Here is a 15,998-nt window from a genome sequence, read left to right on the forward strand (position 1 = left end):
ACGTCTTGCTCTTATGTATCACTTTCAGTTTCGCAGGATATAGCAGCATATATTTGATCCCCGCCGCACGCAGCCTTCTTTTGATCGCCACATAGCTGAATCGCTGCCTTTGGACCAGCATTGTGTAGTCTGGATATGCCGTGATGGCGCACGACGCCCTCTCAATGGTTCCTCCTTTGCGGAAGTATTCCAAAATCTTCTCACGATCCTTATAATTCAGTATTTTCGCTATTATAGGCCGGGGGGAGCCCCCGGTTGTGGCTTCCTCATGAGGGCTCTGTGCGCACGTTCTACTGCAAACCCCTGCGAGAGTTCTGCAGCTCCTATTTCTTGTAAGAGCAGATTCTCGATGTAGTCCGTCGGGTCCCGTCCTTCCTCTTCTTCCGGCAGACCCACCACACGAATGTTGTTCCTCCTCGCTCTCCCTTCAGCCTCCTCCGCCCGAGTCTCCAGATTGGCTACCTGTTGTTTGAGCACGTGGATCTCTTGTACATTGCTAGTGCTAGTGTCCGTGTTGATTTTCACGGCACTCTCCAGGCTGCTTGTTCTCTCCGCCAGCCCCCTGACGTCTTGCCTCAGCAGGGTAACCTCTATGCCCACTGCATCTATTTTGGCCTCCAGGGAAGTGCGCAGGTCCGACATCGCTGTCCCCCATGAGTCTCGCAGCTCTGTTATAGCCGCTAATATCTGATGTTTGTCAGTAGCTGTAGCGCTCTCCCCTGGTGCCTCTGCTTCTTTAGACGCTATGACCGCCGGAGATTGCTGTATTTTGGAGAATGCTTCCATTGTGGATTGCTTAATCTTGGTCTTACTCCCAGCCCCTCGCCCCGACATCTTGCAGCTTTCGTTATGCACCCGGGTTAACTGGCCTCCAGTGCGTAACCTCGCTTTCACATGTAAGCTCGCCCCCGGTGCACCTCCCCCGGCATAAGCAGCCTCCGTATGCTGAGCTCCAAGTTCTGAGTGGGCTGTGTCCTCCCCCGTATCCGACGCGCCACTGCGTCCAAGAGACCGCACACCATTCACAGCTATTATGCCCAGCTTAGGTTCAATGCTCCCGTGTCTTTTCTCTGGACACCACTGTCACTGTTGCAATGGCTTATCTTCCGGGGCCAGCGAACACTCACAGCATCCCCTACAACAGTAGCTTCGCACCTGGTGCTAGGATGCCAGGCCGCACAAATGCCTATATCCTCACACTGCAGGCCCTAGACCCCTCCGGAGCCTACTGCATCTCCTCAGTTCACCGTGGTATGTACTTCCGTGCTTGGCGTATGCTCATCCAAACCCCCAAGTTTCCCTTGGCGCTCCACACCAGCAGTGTCCCAGTGGTGCTGCCTACCAGCCCATGTTTCACTGAGCAGGGGGAAGCCTGCTTACTACCAACTTTAAAGATCACAAAGTATCCACTGCTTCCCGGCAGCCCGTTATGCCGTGCACTCCAGGCATTCACACACTGCTTGGCCACGCCCCCTCTTCATACAGCGTTGCTCAATAAGTTAGATGCACTCACACCAGTGCACTGGATCTGCTCTGCGTTGGTCGGTCCAGTAACTGACTGCGGTCCGTATGCTACCGGCTTTGCTCTTGTGTTTTGCCAGGTTCCACTCTGCTGCGCGACTTAATGTAGCGCTGGATCCTTTGTTCTCAGTATGTTACCGGCGCCATCTTGCATCCGATGCGCATCTTCGATCGGCTATCTTCTGACCCCCGCACAATGCCGTGGCAGCCTGTCCATTCCTTTGTAGCCGCGGCAGATATATCTTGTGCCTTACGAGCCCCGCTCATGTCACTGCCCGAGCTCTCGTCAACATGTTCCTCCGCTACCATCCGCTAGCCGCTCGATACAGTAGCCGCGTGTCACTGTTCACAGCGGCTCACTGTTACAATGTTGCAAGCCGCCTCGGTGTGGGCGGCCACAGTCGTACGCTCTTAGGCGTGTGGAATCCCGTGCTGCAGTCTTTCATCAGGTCCGATCGCCGTCTTTTGTTGCCTCCGTCACCGCAGCAGCGCCATTTTCGCTGTGCGGTTGTGCTGACTTGTCCGGTTCCGAACTCTTTACACTTTCGCCTGGGGGCCCGTGTCTCTTCACGCACTGCTCGTTCCACGCCGTAAATCTTCTCGCACCGGCAGCTCCAAGGCAAAGTAGTTTTTTTTTAATTTCGCGCCAGTTTCTGTCCAGGATCGATGTCGGATCACAGGAGCTCAAGTGTCCTGCGACCTACTCCATGGCTCTGCTAGCCACGCCCCGCATTGTGCCTATATATGGTGGATAAACCCTGCCCTTGGCCGATTCATCTTTCAACTACTGAAGAAGAAGCACTCCAAGTCCTCTGCCATAGAGGTGAAGATTCATATTTCCAAGAAAGAGGGAAGCTCTTTCCCCAAGTGTCCCGAGGGAACATTTGGAGTAACTGCTGTGTGCCAAGGCCTATCTGCGACCACGGCCCTGCTTGCTGGGGTGATGGTGTGGAACAAAGGACACACCTTGCCCCTGGAGACCCTGGAATGGATCTCCCAGCAACTTGGAAGCAAAGAAACAGTCCAAAGCCCTGCGTCAAGATCTTTTCTTTATTTTTTGAAAATGTGTGTTTCCACAGTGGGCAAAATTGGACAACAAGAAAAAGAAAGTCATGCATGGCGTCCCAGTAATATCAGTGCTATTCTCATAAAGTACCGTTCCTCACTGCCATTACATTATCTGAAACAACAAATCAAAAACGGTCTATTGTGTTGCTTCAATCTTTCACTCATTATCAAACGCCCGTCCACCCCACCCCCTGCACCTCATCCCCCACATTGGGTAAATGGAGAAGTGGTGGTCAGTCTAAATTGGGTGATGCGTGGGGCGAAAGGTGGTTACGGCTTTCATGTTTTAGTCCTGTGAGTTGTAGGGTGGACTGATTCCGGTCAGTATAATCTGGGCATTTGCGTGCAGTCTGTTGGGTTGTCCTGGACCTCAGTGTGATGCCTCAGTCGCGTCCTTACGCGAGCTAAAATATTCTAGAAATGGGAGCCGTTCTGTGTCGATGTGTGCATATGCTTCTGTCAGTATTGCAGTTAGACTTTCCTTTGCATGTGTGAAAGTAGTGAGCATGAGTCGTCTTGATTTTCAATACTAAACACTAGTAACAGGGACAGTACTCTGTTTATCTTGCCTATGGCCTTGACCCAGGATAACGCTTCTTTCCAATACTGTTGTGTTAGGGGACACTCCCACCACATGTGCCAGTATGTACAAGTCTGACTGCAGTTTCTCCAACATAGAGGGCTGACGTTTGGGTATATCTAGGAGAACCTGTGGGGGGTAAAATGCCACCAGAAAAGTCTACTGCTATGCATTTTATACTGCATGGCTATGGTAGTGGACCTTATCCCCCTGTAGATCACTTGCGAGACATGTGTACTTGGGGAGATGAAGATCATTGGCCCACTATTTTTGAGTACTCTGGGTGTCTGTGACCCATGGATAGAAAGGAGCTATATATTGCTGAGATTAGGCCCTTTGCATCAGTAAATGTATTGCGGATGGTTTCAAATTGGGTTAAGGGGCGTTGGAGATTGTTCGACCAGCAACGGTCTGTCAGAACCCCCTTCAGTTGCAGGTAAAGTAGGGGCGAGATGTCGGGTGTCCCATGGACGCTTACCAATCCCGATTTATGCAAGAAGCGTCCTTCTTTACACGCCTGGCCTGCTCTGATCAGGCCAGCTTTGTAATATGGCTGGAACCTTGAGGGGTATATTATCCCTAATCGGAGGTGCCTATATAAAACTGAGGGGTGATAGCCAGGATGTGACTCTCCTCATTCCTTCGGATTTCCTCCATGGATGCCAGAGCACAGCCAGCACTGTGTGTGTTTCGATTCTTACCGGTATTTGGCTGTGAGGAACCCATAGCCATTCCCCCAGAATGACGAGTGAGAAAAGGTGCTTCTACCTTCTTACCCAATGCTTCTCTTTATTTTCCCTCCGGTGATCAGCCAGGACATGAAGCTGGGCAGCCTTATAGTATTCATACAGGTCTTGGAATCGGGTCACGTCCATCTTTTCAGGTATGGTCTGTGTGGTGTAGGCTATTTGGGGCCTTTTACCTGACCATAAGAGGGTGAGCAGGATCTTTTTTATTTCAGTGTGGAGAGAAGACAGGACTATCAAAGGAAGTGCCTGAAACAAGTATAATAGCCATGGTAAAACAATTTTTTTTATCGCGGCGAGACGTGCTGCCCAGGACAGTTTAAGTTTAGACCAGTTCTGATGGTCCTTTTTGCATAGGTGCTGATAATTAATTTTTATGTACGCCAATTATACTGTCGTTTTGGATCCATATCCAATGACTTGACAGGCTGTCGACTAGAGCGGGGTGGGGGGGGTGCCAGACAGGGGCAGTGCCACCTTTTTTGTTATGTTATGTTTCCCGTATTCTGAAACCGTGAGAAGCAGTGGGATCAGCGTTTCTGGTGCGACGGGTAAGCCAGTATATCGTCCGCATTCAGAAATAATTTATATTCCCTATCCTCTAGCTGCAGGCCGTGTTTTTGTTCTCTGGAACATATGGATAGGGCTAGCGGTTCAAGTGTTAGCTCAAAAATTAGTGTGGACAGGGGGCAGCCCTGATGGTTCCCACGCGTCTGCTGGCCTTCTGGTGAAGTTACTCGGTTGACTACGACCCTCGCTCTGGTTTCTTTGTATAAAGCCTTGGCACCTACAAGCCATCTAGGGCTGAGCCCTGTTTTTTTAATACCAATTCCATAAATTGCCACTCAACCCTGTCAAATACTTGCATCTATTGATAATAAAACTGGCCCATGAGGTGCATTTTTTGCTGCCGCTCTCCAGTTTACAGTCTTTTTTGTGGATGTTATCCACCCCCGGTCTGCTGTTGATGAAGCTCACCTGATCATGATGGGTGAGTTCTGGGAGAAGTAGGTTCAATCTTTCGGCCAGGACACTGGCGTAGATTTTAGTGCCACCATTTATTAACGATATTGGTCTATAGGACCCCACGTTGCAGTTTTTCCATTCTTGGTGAGAACTATGATGCGTGCCTGTGTGAATGAGTCCTGGGAGCTCCCACCATCTAATATGTCGTTATATAGTTTAGCTAAAAAGGGAACTACTAGGCGCCATGACATTTGTAAACTACAGGGGTGTAGCCGTCTTGCCCGGGAGCTCAGCCTGTTCCTAGCCTTGACAAACTCTTTGTTGCTTCCGAGGGCCCCAAGTGTTGTTCTGAACTCCTCAGTGATCTTGGGGAGCGAAAAGCTGTCGAGGTATGCTTTTGTTTCCATTTCTAAACAAATACTTTCTGCTGTATAGAGCTGAGCACATTATTCACCAAAGCATGATGCTATTTCCTCGGGTTATTTCGAAATGTGTGCCCATCTTCTGTTTAATTTTTATAAACCGACCTTTCTGCTCTGTCCTCTGAGGCGTGCTGCTAGCATTGTGTGGGCCTTGTCCCCTTTTTTGTAATATTTCTGCTTAACATAATGGAGTCCTAATTTCTATCTGTTGTTCCTCCAAGTCCCCACCCATTACCAACGAGGCTCCTCTCTTTATCCTTGATCAATTGTTTGTATTTTGTTTTCCCTCAGCGGTCAGGAGACCCTGGAATGTGGCCTTGGCCGCTTCCCATATTGTGTGAAGAGGATGTCACCCATGATATTCCGTTGGAAATTTGTTTCTGTTCGGAAAGAATCCCTGAAACCAGGTCCCTGAACAATGTATCATTCTATATCCTCGTTTATCAAGAGGTGTACGTGGTCAAATATCCAGCTTCAATATACACATATCGTGGGCTGACCACCCCACGATTTGTATATCCGTGTCAATCATTGTGTATTCTCAGAAAGCGTTTATTAGAATGTAGTCAATCCTTGTGGATATTTGGTGGGGGGGTAAAAAGTAGGTGTACGGGACCAATGGTGCATGGTTCTTCATGTGTCAAATACCAAATGTTCCTGCATTAGGGTCTGCAGTGCATCACCATCTGAGGTTCTCGAGGAGGGGGGACTGCCCCTGGCCTCAGCAGTGACCAGTCCATGAGGGGGAGTCTGTATCTGATTTAGGTCTCAGTCTCAAATGAGGTGTCCTGTTTTTCCATGTACTGAGTGTTGTCAGTGTATCAGAACAGAATATTTGCTGTTGATTGGGTGCGTACAAAGTGTGACCGATGTGCAGCCTATTTTGCCGTTCACCACAAGCAGTCTCCCTTCCACCCACGTCTTAATTTGTGTAATTTTGAAGTCACAGTATTTTCTGATTAGGATACCTAGTCATGCTTTTTTTGTCAGATCCAAGGACCAGAGAGCCATCCCACATTCCCTTCCCCACCTCAGATATTCCTCCCCTCTCCTAAATTTGGTTTCCTGAAGGAAGAGCATGTCAAGACCCAATTGTTTAAATTCATGCATCACCATTGAATGCTTCTGAGGCGAATTCAAACCTTTCACATTTAGGGACCGAACCTTAATACTTTAGTGATATATTATGACTGTCCCTGGATCTCAGACTGTTTCTCATCCCACATCCCAATGCTCGTGTCCACAGTGACTGCAGAATTTCCTCACCCTTCGCCCCCCACGCATTGAGCACCCTCTTGACCCATAAAATACCCACCTCTCCATGAAGAACCCAAATTCCCCCAAACCATGATCATTGGATAGGTGTGCCATTCTCCCTCCTTGGAGGTGACCAAAACACTGGGGACCAGCAAACAGAGGCCCCTTGCCCTACAGATAAAAACACCTTAACTGTATAATAACCATGAACCGACGCTGTAATCCAAGCTTACACCAGCTTGCACATCGTGCCAGTCAATATCTTGAGGGCCTGCATGTACAAGCCGCCATCTGCCATTCGTCTCAGCTTGATAAAAAGTATTCCATTTGTTCGATATTTCCCACAGCAATGGACCAGGTTTTGTTAATCCATCATGGGGTGTTAAATCTGCGAAACATTCTCGTGCCTGCAGCTCGGCCTTTTTTTGGGTGGGACATCTGCCTGCTGTTCTTGATGCTTGTAACATTGTCTATGCCCGCTATTTCCGAGTTTTGGTCCTCTGACGTCAATTGCTGCAGGACCCCATCTACTTCTTCCCACAAGGTCACTTTGTATTCCTTCCTGTGGTGTTCAGGAAAGCGCAAAGGGGAACGCCCAGCGGTATCGTGTGTCCCTTTCTTGCAGCCATTGGGACAGTGGGTGGCATTCCCTCCTTCTATTCAGTGTGAATGCCGAGAGGCCTTGTTATTTCCGGATTTGCAAACCTACGTAAAGTATTTCTCCTTTCTCTCTAGCCTTCTTGATTATGTCTGTCTTTTGTCTGTAATAGCGGCGCGCATCCTCCCTGATGAATTCTATCAAACATTATCTCAGGGTTGGGGGGGCGATGAAGAGGCCATTGATAAGTAATTTCACTTGATGTTTAGGGGTAAGATTGGATTCCCCCTGTGGTTCACTTATACCCATGATTTGTATATTGGATTGTCTCTTGCGATTTTGAAAGTTGTCGACCTTCAAGGCAAGGTTCTTCTCTTTCTGCTCCAGTTCCTGCATACAACCTTCTGTTTTCATTTCAGTCAGGTCTGCCGGCTGTTGGTAATTTTCATTTGTTTCCAATTTTTCCTTGACCTTGTCTAGTCTTCCTTATAGGTCAAAGATTGTCATTGCCAGACTGCTTTTGATAGATCTGATCTCCTTCGGGTGTAGACATATGTCAGCTTTGGTAGACCCTTCTCTGTGATCACTTGCAGTGACTGATACAGCATCCGCTTGGGCAATTGTGGCCATCCCCGGCTCCCTCTGAAAACTGAGCAATTGGGTGGTGTGGGGCTCCAACATACGACGGCAGTGAGAGTCCGGACTATGCCTCCTGTGATATGTACTTCTGTGGGTGATTGTGCTTATGTTATGAGCTTCCCACTGCCAGCTCCCTGTTCTGCGGATTGTGGCGCACCTGCGGCCGGGGCACAGAACGGCTGTGTCACTAGGGGCATCGCCGAGGAGTCTGGGGAGTGAGTAGCATCAGATGAACTTGTATGGGCCTTGGGTTGGTGTCACCATAGCTATGGCGAAATTGTGGGACTGTAGGGACGCCAAGAGAATCCTTTCCCAGTTACCCGAGTGCACACTAATCTCTTCATAGTGGGACTAGTGCCGGGACCCTGAGAGTAGGATTCAAGGGACATGACCAGGTTTCTTTTGTTCGCTTCATTCCCCGACACTGTTGTGGGGCTAGTGCCGGGCTCACCACGCCTCTTTCCTATATGGCTGTAGTTGTCTCCACTGGCCTTGGTGATATGACCTCCTCAAGCTTGGGTCATGGGTTCAGGTAGGTGGAGGTGGGCCTCCCTCACCGGCGGGTGTTTGAATGCAGGACAAGCTCACTCATTTGATTGCCCTGTTCAGTAAGGGCTTTCGGAGGCCAGCTGAGTATCTTTGTTCCGGCTACCAGGTTGCCCAAGTCGCCGGGCCCCACGGTCTCCACAAGCTGGCTGAGGAGGGGGAGGTGAAGATCACTAACCTCTCCAGCAGGGCCATCTCTGAGTCGGGCCCCCTGGCCCAACGGTGGCTGTGGGGCCGAACAGCACTGATCCTGGAGCGAGATGGAAGCCCTGTGTCACTACCTGCGATGCTGCACTGCTGCAGAGCTCTGTTTCCCGGCTGGGGTCACAGCTATGCAGGCCTCAGTGTTCAGATGCCGGTATCTGCACCTTCCAACAACAAATGACAGCAATTTTCAGCCAGCCCGTTTCAAAAGCACTTCATGATGCCACGGTTGTAATTTCTCCATGTTTTGTTAGCATTTATGGAATATTTCTGGTGTTGGTCCCCTTCAGGCAAGGGAGACGGTCAAACAAGGCACCATTCCGTCTGCCCAACCTGGTGGTCCTCAAGATTAGTTTTTAGCCGGGTTGACTGTGCTAGAATTTGAGGTGCCACAGCACCTGCAGTGCTACTCACTCTAAGCACTTCAATCTGCTGTTAGCCGTATCAAGCTGTCTCAATGCTGACTCAGCCTATTGAAGTTAATCATCTTGACCCGTCTCAACCACTGACTCTATCGATGGGGTTCAATTGACTCGACCCAACTCGAAAGCTGACTTCACTCATTGTAAGCTATCGTCTCGAAACACTGACTCAACCCATTGGAACTTATCATTTCAACTTGTCTCAACCACCTACTTGACTCATTGGAAAGCCAGACTTGTCCCGTCTTAACACTGTCTACGGAAGACCACCTAGTAATCTGTCTCGATGTGCACAAGTCCCAAACAACAAGCATTTAAGGTATTAGAAGTTGTTCTTCTAACCCCCAACCCCTCCACCCCGGACTGTATTAAAGTGCCTTTGTGACATTTAAGACTGCATTCTCTACTCTGTTAAAGATGTCTTCTTTTGAATTTGACATCCCGGCTTACGTTCTTGCTTCTTTGCACCTATCTAGATCCAGTGTGCAAAATCTGCATTCTCTGTGTTCTGTCTCACATGGGTGGCTAGTAGTGTTCTTATAAGTTGTGTGTACCTTTTTGGTTTGATTTACTTTGATTACAGCTTTTTATTTTTACAGAACTGTGGTTCAATATTTTTTTTATTTTGGTACCCCGGTTCTATTGGATCTTCTATGCCAGCTCACATCTCTTCTGGAGAGTATAACCTGCCTTTGGCCCTTGGCCTTAAAAGGTGATGGAGGTATACAATTCAGGTATTGTCGGTTTCACCTTTATGATTGACATCACTGCTGGCTTAGGGCTTCAGTCACTACTTCTCCCTGAACTCCTGCAGAGTGTAGTCATTTTGTCACATGGTAATACTATAGGCCCAATTCTCAAAACATATTTTGGTACAAGTGATGAGATATGTGGGTGCATCTCATGACTTACTCAAAAAGGTTTCACCAGATTCACAATGGGCATGTAAATGTGTGCAACTTAGTTGTGCACATTTAGAGGCCCTATTTCAATTCCTTTGCTTAATTGTGAAAATAAGTTGGTGTTTCTATGTATTTTGAAAAGCATCCCAAATTCACAAATTGGATTTGCATTGTATGTATCGGATTTATAAAGTGCAAACCAAGATGGGAAGCAAAAGAGCAGTGTACATTAAAACATGCAGAAAAATGAAGCATTTCCCCATGTCTGTTTGATCAGGTGCTTGTGGATGCTATTGCTGAGGCGAGTCAGAAGGACACCGATTCTCTGTCGACATGATATAGTGTTACTTTAATAAAATTTCAAAACTACCCTAACTGACCCTACCACTATAAAAACTAACTTAGATCAGTAGAATGACTCCCTTCTTCTTAGAGTACTTCTAGTGCTAGCTTATAAGATTTTTTTTAGTATATATTCCTCATATAATCCTCAAATAGTCTCTGTAGTTCCTCAAATGGGGCCTTCAGTTTTTCCCTCCTCTTTAGTAATCCCTTTTGGGGATCTTTTCTGAGATTGATATTCCTGGTTGTGGGTATTGGCGTATCCTTGGAAGGTATTCTTCGCTCTCGTAGTCTTTCCCTCTTGGCTAATTACAGTTCAGCCTATTTTGGTTCACTTAACTTTGTATATGGCTCACTAGTCTAGTCCCTCTAGACTCTGTTTCATAGCTTTCATAACATTCTCTCTCTTGGGTATTATCCTCTTCTTGTATAGGATATCGAGTTAATTTCCCCACTTCCCAGGGTATTATTATCCACTGTTCCTCACTCTCAGGGTTTAACTTTTCCAGAACTCTTTCTCTTGTATCCCAGCATTTCGAGATTATTTGCTTCAATGTTAATTTTGTCTCATTCCTTCTTCTGAAGCAAGTTACTTGTGCAGTATAATTGTTCCCTCGGGACCTCCCGTGCTTCCCGTTCTCCCTATTACCTTTGCTTTTGAAGGATAACGTCTCTGGGAGCCGTCTTCTGTGGGAACCTTTTCTCTGGTCATGGACTGCAGCCACCTTATCTCTGTTGGCGTTTCACTTCTCACGGCCTCTCGTTTCCTCGTGGTGTCGAAGAGTTCCGTTATGTGTCCGGAGACCCTCTGGCTCTATATTGGCAGTGGTATCGACGATGGTTTGTGGACCAGCTGTCCACCACAGATCCTTGTTTGTGGTCTTGCCACTAGCTTCTCCCGGGCACCATCCCTGTCTGCTTTGTCGCGCTTTGGGTTCTCCAGATCTCTGGCGTACCGCTACTCGAAATCAAGCGAGTTTGAAACTCGGTCTTTCTGACTTTCGTCCTCTCCAAGGTTTGCGCAGCGTGGGGCCTTCGTAGGCCTGCATACGTGTTCCTCTCTCTCTCTCCTCTTGCGTTTCTCTCTCTCTGGCTCCTAGAGTGTACTTTAATCAACATACTCGCCCCAGTGGATTGGATACTGGGATTTAAACGGACATGTTCTCTTTCCATAGGATAACAGCATCTATTATGTGTTTCTTTGTCCCCGTCTTGTTATTTAAAGGTTTCTGGTATTGTAGATGATTCCATGTAGGGCACAGTATGCACAGCTTTAGGGAGTCCCTCACAGGAACGGGAGTCCTTGTCCCCTAAGGGGAGTCTCTCTCTCTCTCGGTGAAAACCCACTTACCTCGACCCATAGGGAGGGTGTTGAGCGGGCCCACAATGGGGATGGGGGTCCCCCTCGGGGTGTAGGGACGACTACCATTGATACATCGCAATGCCCAATGCATGACAGAGTAATTTCTGACCAATTCATGCATGTTTATTAAATGGGACAGCAGCGGTATGACACTCTTCAGTCCTGACAGAATTTCTATCCCCCATACTAGGATAAAACCGTATTTTAGGGGCTGCCACTGTGTAATGCCCTCCCGGCACATATCCTCATAGGTTTTGGGAGCCTGTCATCCATTAGAAGGCTAACCAGCGGGGTTTTTTTTGTTTTTTTTTGCACTGGCACACATACCCCAGGAAATTTTCAGGTCACTTTTGTGAATATGGTAACCTGCACATTTTAGAAAATAGAGCATCTAAAAAAGCACCATTTTAAGATGCATGTTTTTCTGAGAATTGGGCACCACGTCCCGGGAGGATAGCTCAGTGGCAACGTGCGTGACTTGAAAGCAAGACGATACGAAGCAACACAGGTTCGATCCCCGGGTCCGTGCTTAGAAATCTCTGGGTGTTTAAGCGCATTATAAATACGCAACTAAGACAAAAAAACAATTACGCAACTAAAAAACGAACCATTCCTGTAACCGCGCATTGATGCCCGAGGGCTGTGTGAGCGCTTTAAAAATGTAAATATAAAATAAAATACTGGTAAATCTATAGAAATTGGTAGAGTTATGCAGATTTCTGACTGCAGTCTGCACCTACATGTTGAAAGTCTCTTAGGGTTTACTCAAATTGTAATTCTTTTGAGGTCGCTAGAATGAGTACAATTGAGTTGAATAATCATAACATGAATTGGTTAATATTAACAAAGGTAATTTACAGCAACTTTGGTGTTCCTGTTTCTTTGTTCAACTTGGGCAGAGCTGGATATTTCATGGTTCCTGTGATTACTGTGTTCCAATTCCTAATCGTATAGCTCACATTCCTTCTTCACCTTTCACCTTCTTTTCAAGCGTGGCCTATATAGTAACACAAATTGCTTTTGGGGGATTGTCTTTTGGGAACAAGTAGCACTAACGCCGACGCCAATGATTTGTAAAAAGATGGCAAATCTGGAAATGAATTGTTCTTCCGGTGACATTGAGTGGCCTGGCGATCCTTTTTCTTCAGCCCCTCTTCTCTCTTCCCTCCTTTTTTGCATCCTCCACCTTTCTTACACTCTCCCTCTCACACTTTCTCCCTCTTTCGCCCACTTTCTCAACCTCTCTATTCTCCCTCATTCACACTCTCTACCATGTTCTCTCTCTCTCTCCTTTTCTTTCTCTTTCCTGTTCACACCATACTCTTTCTCTCTCTAATATATAATGTCATATTTCTGGCGCAAATTGAACCATTTTTGGTTTTAAATAAATATAAATGTGATGAATTAAGAAATATAAGCAACTTTTTTGCAAACGCTGGTAAAACACAATTGCCTGCCATTCTTTTGGGAGGATAAATAGATGAACACTGATACACTGGTGTTCATTTTTCTGAAAACCCTAGGAAACGCCACAGGAATTTTCTAAATGTAAACACTGAAAAAATGAGCCTCTATTCATAAATAAAACTAGTGATTTAAGATGCCTCGCGTATGAGATGGTTGTAGTGCAATGAACAGAATGTAGGCGGTTTGATCCTCACAATGGGCAGCAGTGCCATTCAATTTTCCATCTTTGTTTTCCAGTTTGAAGGTCGAAAGTACTGTGAACACGACTTCCAGATGCTGTTTGCACCTTGCTGTGGATCATGTGGTAAGGCTCTTGGTGAAGTGACAGTGCTTTATGATGAGCGATGGTATGGAAGACGTCTGTGCAGAAATGTTTGCTCTGCAGAGATATGTAGCCATAGGTAGAATATTTCACCCAAAGGGATCCGCTTAGTTGTTGAGGAGTGGATGTTACCATAGAGAGTCTGTTATGATGAGTGCAACATATCATGCAAGGTTTCTACATTGGATACACCCTTATCTCTTCTATTCTGCCTTCCATCTTTTGGCACATGGTAGCAGGTTATTGGATTTAATGCTACACATGCTTGGTTCTCCTTGGGAGTGATGCTAAGATGAACTCTTGGCAATACATGCTTGGTACTTCTAGGTCTCGGCCCTGCGTCCTTCAAACTACTGGGATGTATGTCTCCGCTGGGAAGATTATCAGAGCTCTCTGATAATATTATGTCCATAATAATAACAATTTGAAAGGCTAGGTGCATGTATATTCCCCCATTGCCCCTGCTGCTCAACCAAACCTCAAGACTTCCACCGGCTTCCCCCAGTTCAGCTGTATTTATTCTGTTTTTTTTCGACCAAACAGAGTTCGTATAACTCGCAGGTCCAACTTTGCCTGCTTTTTTACTTTAGCATTTTTGTATATTTTACTGGACAATGTTTTATCATGCCCAAATGCCTCCCAACTCTTGTTCCTGGGCTCCAGCTTATTGCCGGCTGTTACCAATGTTTCCAAGTAGGCTTTCTTAGTTCTCATTTTTGTGTAGCAACACCTGACAGGTTGTGCATTTAGTGTGCAAGGTCCAACACTTTTACTTTATCGTCTAATTAATTATTCGTGCTGGTGTTATTGTCCCCGAGGTCACTTAAAATCAACTGTATTGTGGGTGGATATGGTAAGTTTTCACACCTAAGATACGTTTTGTCTTTTGTCATTTTCTTTGCAGACAAGCATTCTAGTATGTAAGGGACATTTCTCTTATGTGATATGTGTAGGTCACAGTTGCACCAGCCCAATTGGTGTAAAGGGTGTTCCTCAGAGTATCCTGACCTTCAAAGGTGTATAGTAAAAGAGTAGTCGAGACAAAATCTCAGGAAGAAGTAGGGTGGTATTTAAGGCGCTGTCAACGGAAACCCGAGATTTACAATAAGAGAATGTCCAAACAACATATTTATCAAAATATAGTCTTTATATAAAAGTAGTGCAAGAGGAGATAACTATATTAACTGGTAAGTGTTCCAGAATAAGTCTTCGAGAGGGTGACCCCAAAGGATCACATATATGTTCCACTGTCCTACTGAGTCCGACAGGAATTTTAGAGAAACTCTCAGGTCTCTCTAGCTCCAAATTCATTTGACTGCGATACACAAGGATGGCCTTAGAATACAGTTAAACTGGCATTGGTCGAACTGAGTGTAAGACTTGGGATGTTGAAGTTTTACCATTGTGTCCAATAGCCCAATGTTATCGTCTAGGTGAAGTTATCGTCTAGGTGAAGATGCAGGGTTTGCAAACAAAGCCCAGTGTGCTGAAGAGCAGAGTGAAGACCCTGGAGCGATTGAGGCGACCACAGGGATGAAGTACCACAAAATGAATAATTTCCTCTACATTTTGGACAATGCTATGTGCTTGATGAATCCTGGTATTGAGTTGGAATTTTGTAGGTCATCTCTGACTGTGCCCTGTAGTTGTAGGACCTCTAACTTTTTTTTTTTTATGGGCTTCCTCATTTCTACTCCTATGTTTGGTATTGCCCACGGAGGGTGGGATTGAAATGGTGTTCTTTCATACCTTGCTCATGCGCTTTTTCACATTAAAGTGGTGACGTGGAAGAGTTAATTTTTGATTGTGTTGGAGCCATCTGGAGGAATAGGCCAACTCCAGTCTCTCTCCTCTGATAAATGATACATAGCATTCTCTAGGCACAAGTTAATTTTCAGCACCAATTTTTCCTTTTTAATTGGGTCTCATTGAATTGTAGCACAAAGAGCACAATCTTTCACTCATATTGTTTATGAATCCCTGTTCCAATGCTGAAAGTACATCCTTCAGTCAGATTTTAGGAAATCAAAGATTTAATCCAGGTCATACAAAGGCTTTTATGTGACATGAAAAGTTCTTCATTAGTTAGTGTTGCCTTTCCCCTAGCAATCGGGCCTCTATTTACAACTCCTGTTTTCCAAAGGATTACAAGACTCCTCTACCATCTCTGCTCTTTTATTATATCTATACTGTGGCGTAGATGGTGAGAGGAGGAGATAACTTGGGGAAAGCCATTAGAAATGTTGGAAGGTGAGGGCTGGATGTGGGAGGACCTATACATGTGTCCAGACTTCCTGGCTATTGTTGGTTTTGCTCACTTCCCTTTTATGCAGTTTCCTATACCGTCGCCCGTTTCCCACATAGGCAAAGCACCGCTCCTGGGGCACCACACCACATGCACGCTACCATCCTACCCCACAAACACATGCAGCCCGAACCCACCCCTTCCAAGCACATCCTGAGCATCCTTCCAACCCCAATATGTGCTACCTTCCATCCATATTCCTACCTGCACATGTCCGCCGTTACTAAACAATGATCCGCCGACAAAGTGAGAGGAGAGAAAATAAGAGTGGAAGAAGAAAAGGAAGTGAGGATGGGAAAAGCAGTTGAGGGAAAAAGGCGACTTGTGG

General features: G+C 46.4%; 1 protein-coding gene across 2 annotated transcripts in view; it reads left to right on the top strand.

Annotated features, from left to right (window-relative positions):
* The window catches only part of LIMS2 (LIM zinc finger domain containing 2), a 589,342-nt gene that overhangs the window by 97,056 nt on the left and 476,288 nt on the right, over positions 1 to 15,998 (top strand). For both annotated transcript variants that reach the window (XM_069617874.1, XM_069617873.1), the window contains exon 3: positions 13,281 to 13,347. In XM_069617874.1, the coding sequence (XP_069473975.1) occupies positions 13,281 to 13,347 (67 nt within the window). The remainder of the gene's footprint in view (positions 1 to 13,280; positions 13,348 to 15,998) is intronic.

This window comes from Ambystoma mexicanum, chromosome 10 (genome assembly GCF_040938575.1).
Source record: "Ambystoma mexicanum isolate Mex_15411 chromosome 10, UKY_AmexF1_1, whole genome shotgun sequence".
NCBI classification, from domain to species: Eukaryota; Metazoa; Chordata; class Amphibia; order Caudata; family Ambystomatidae; genus Ambystoma; species Ambystoma mexicanum.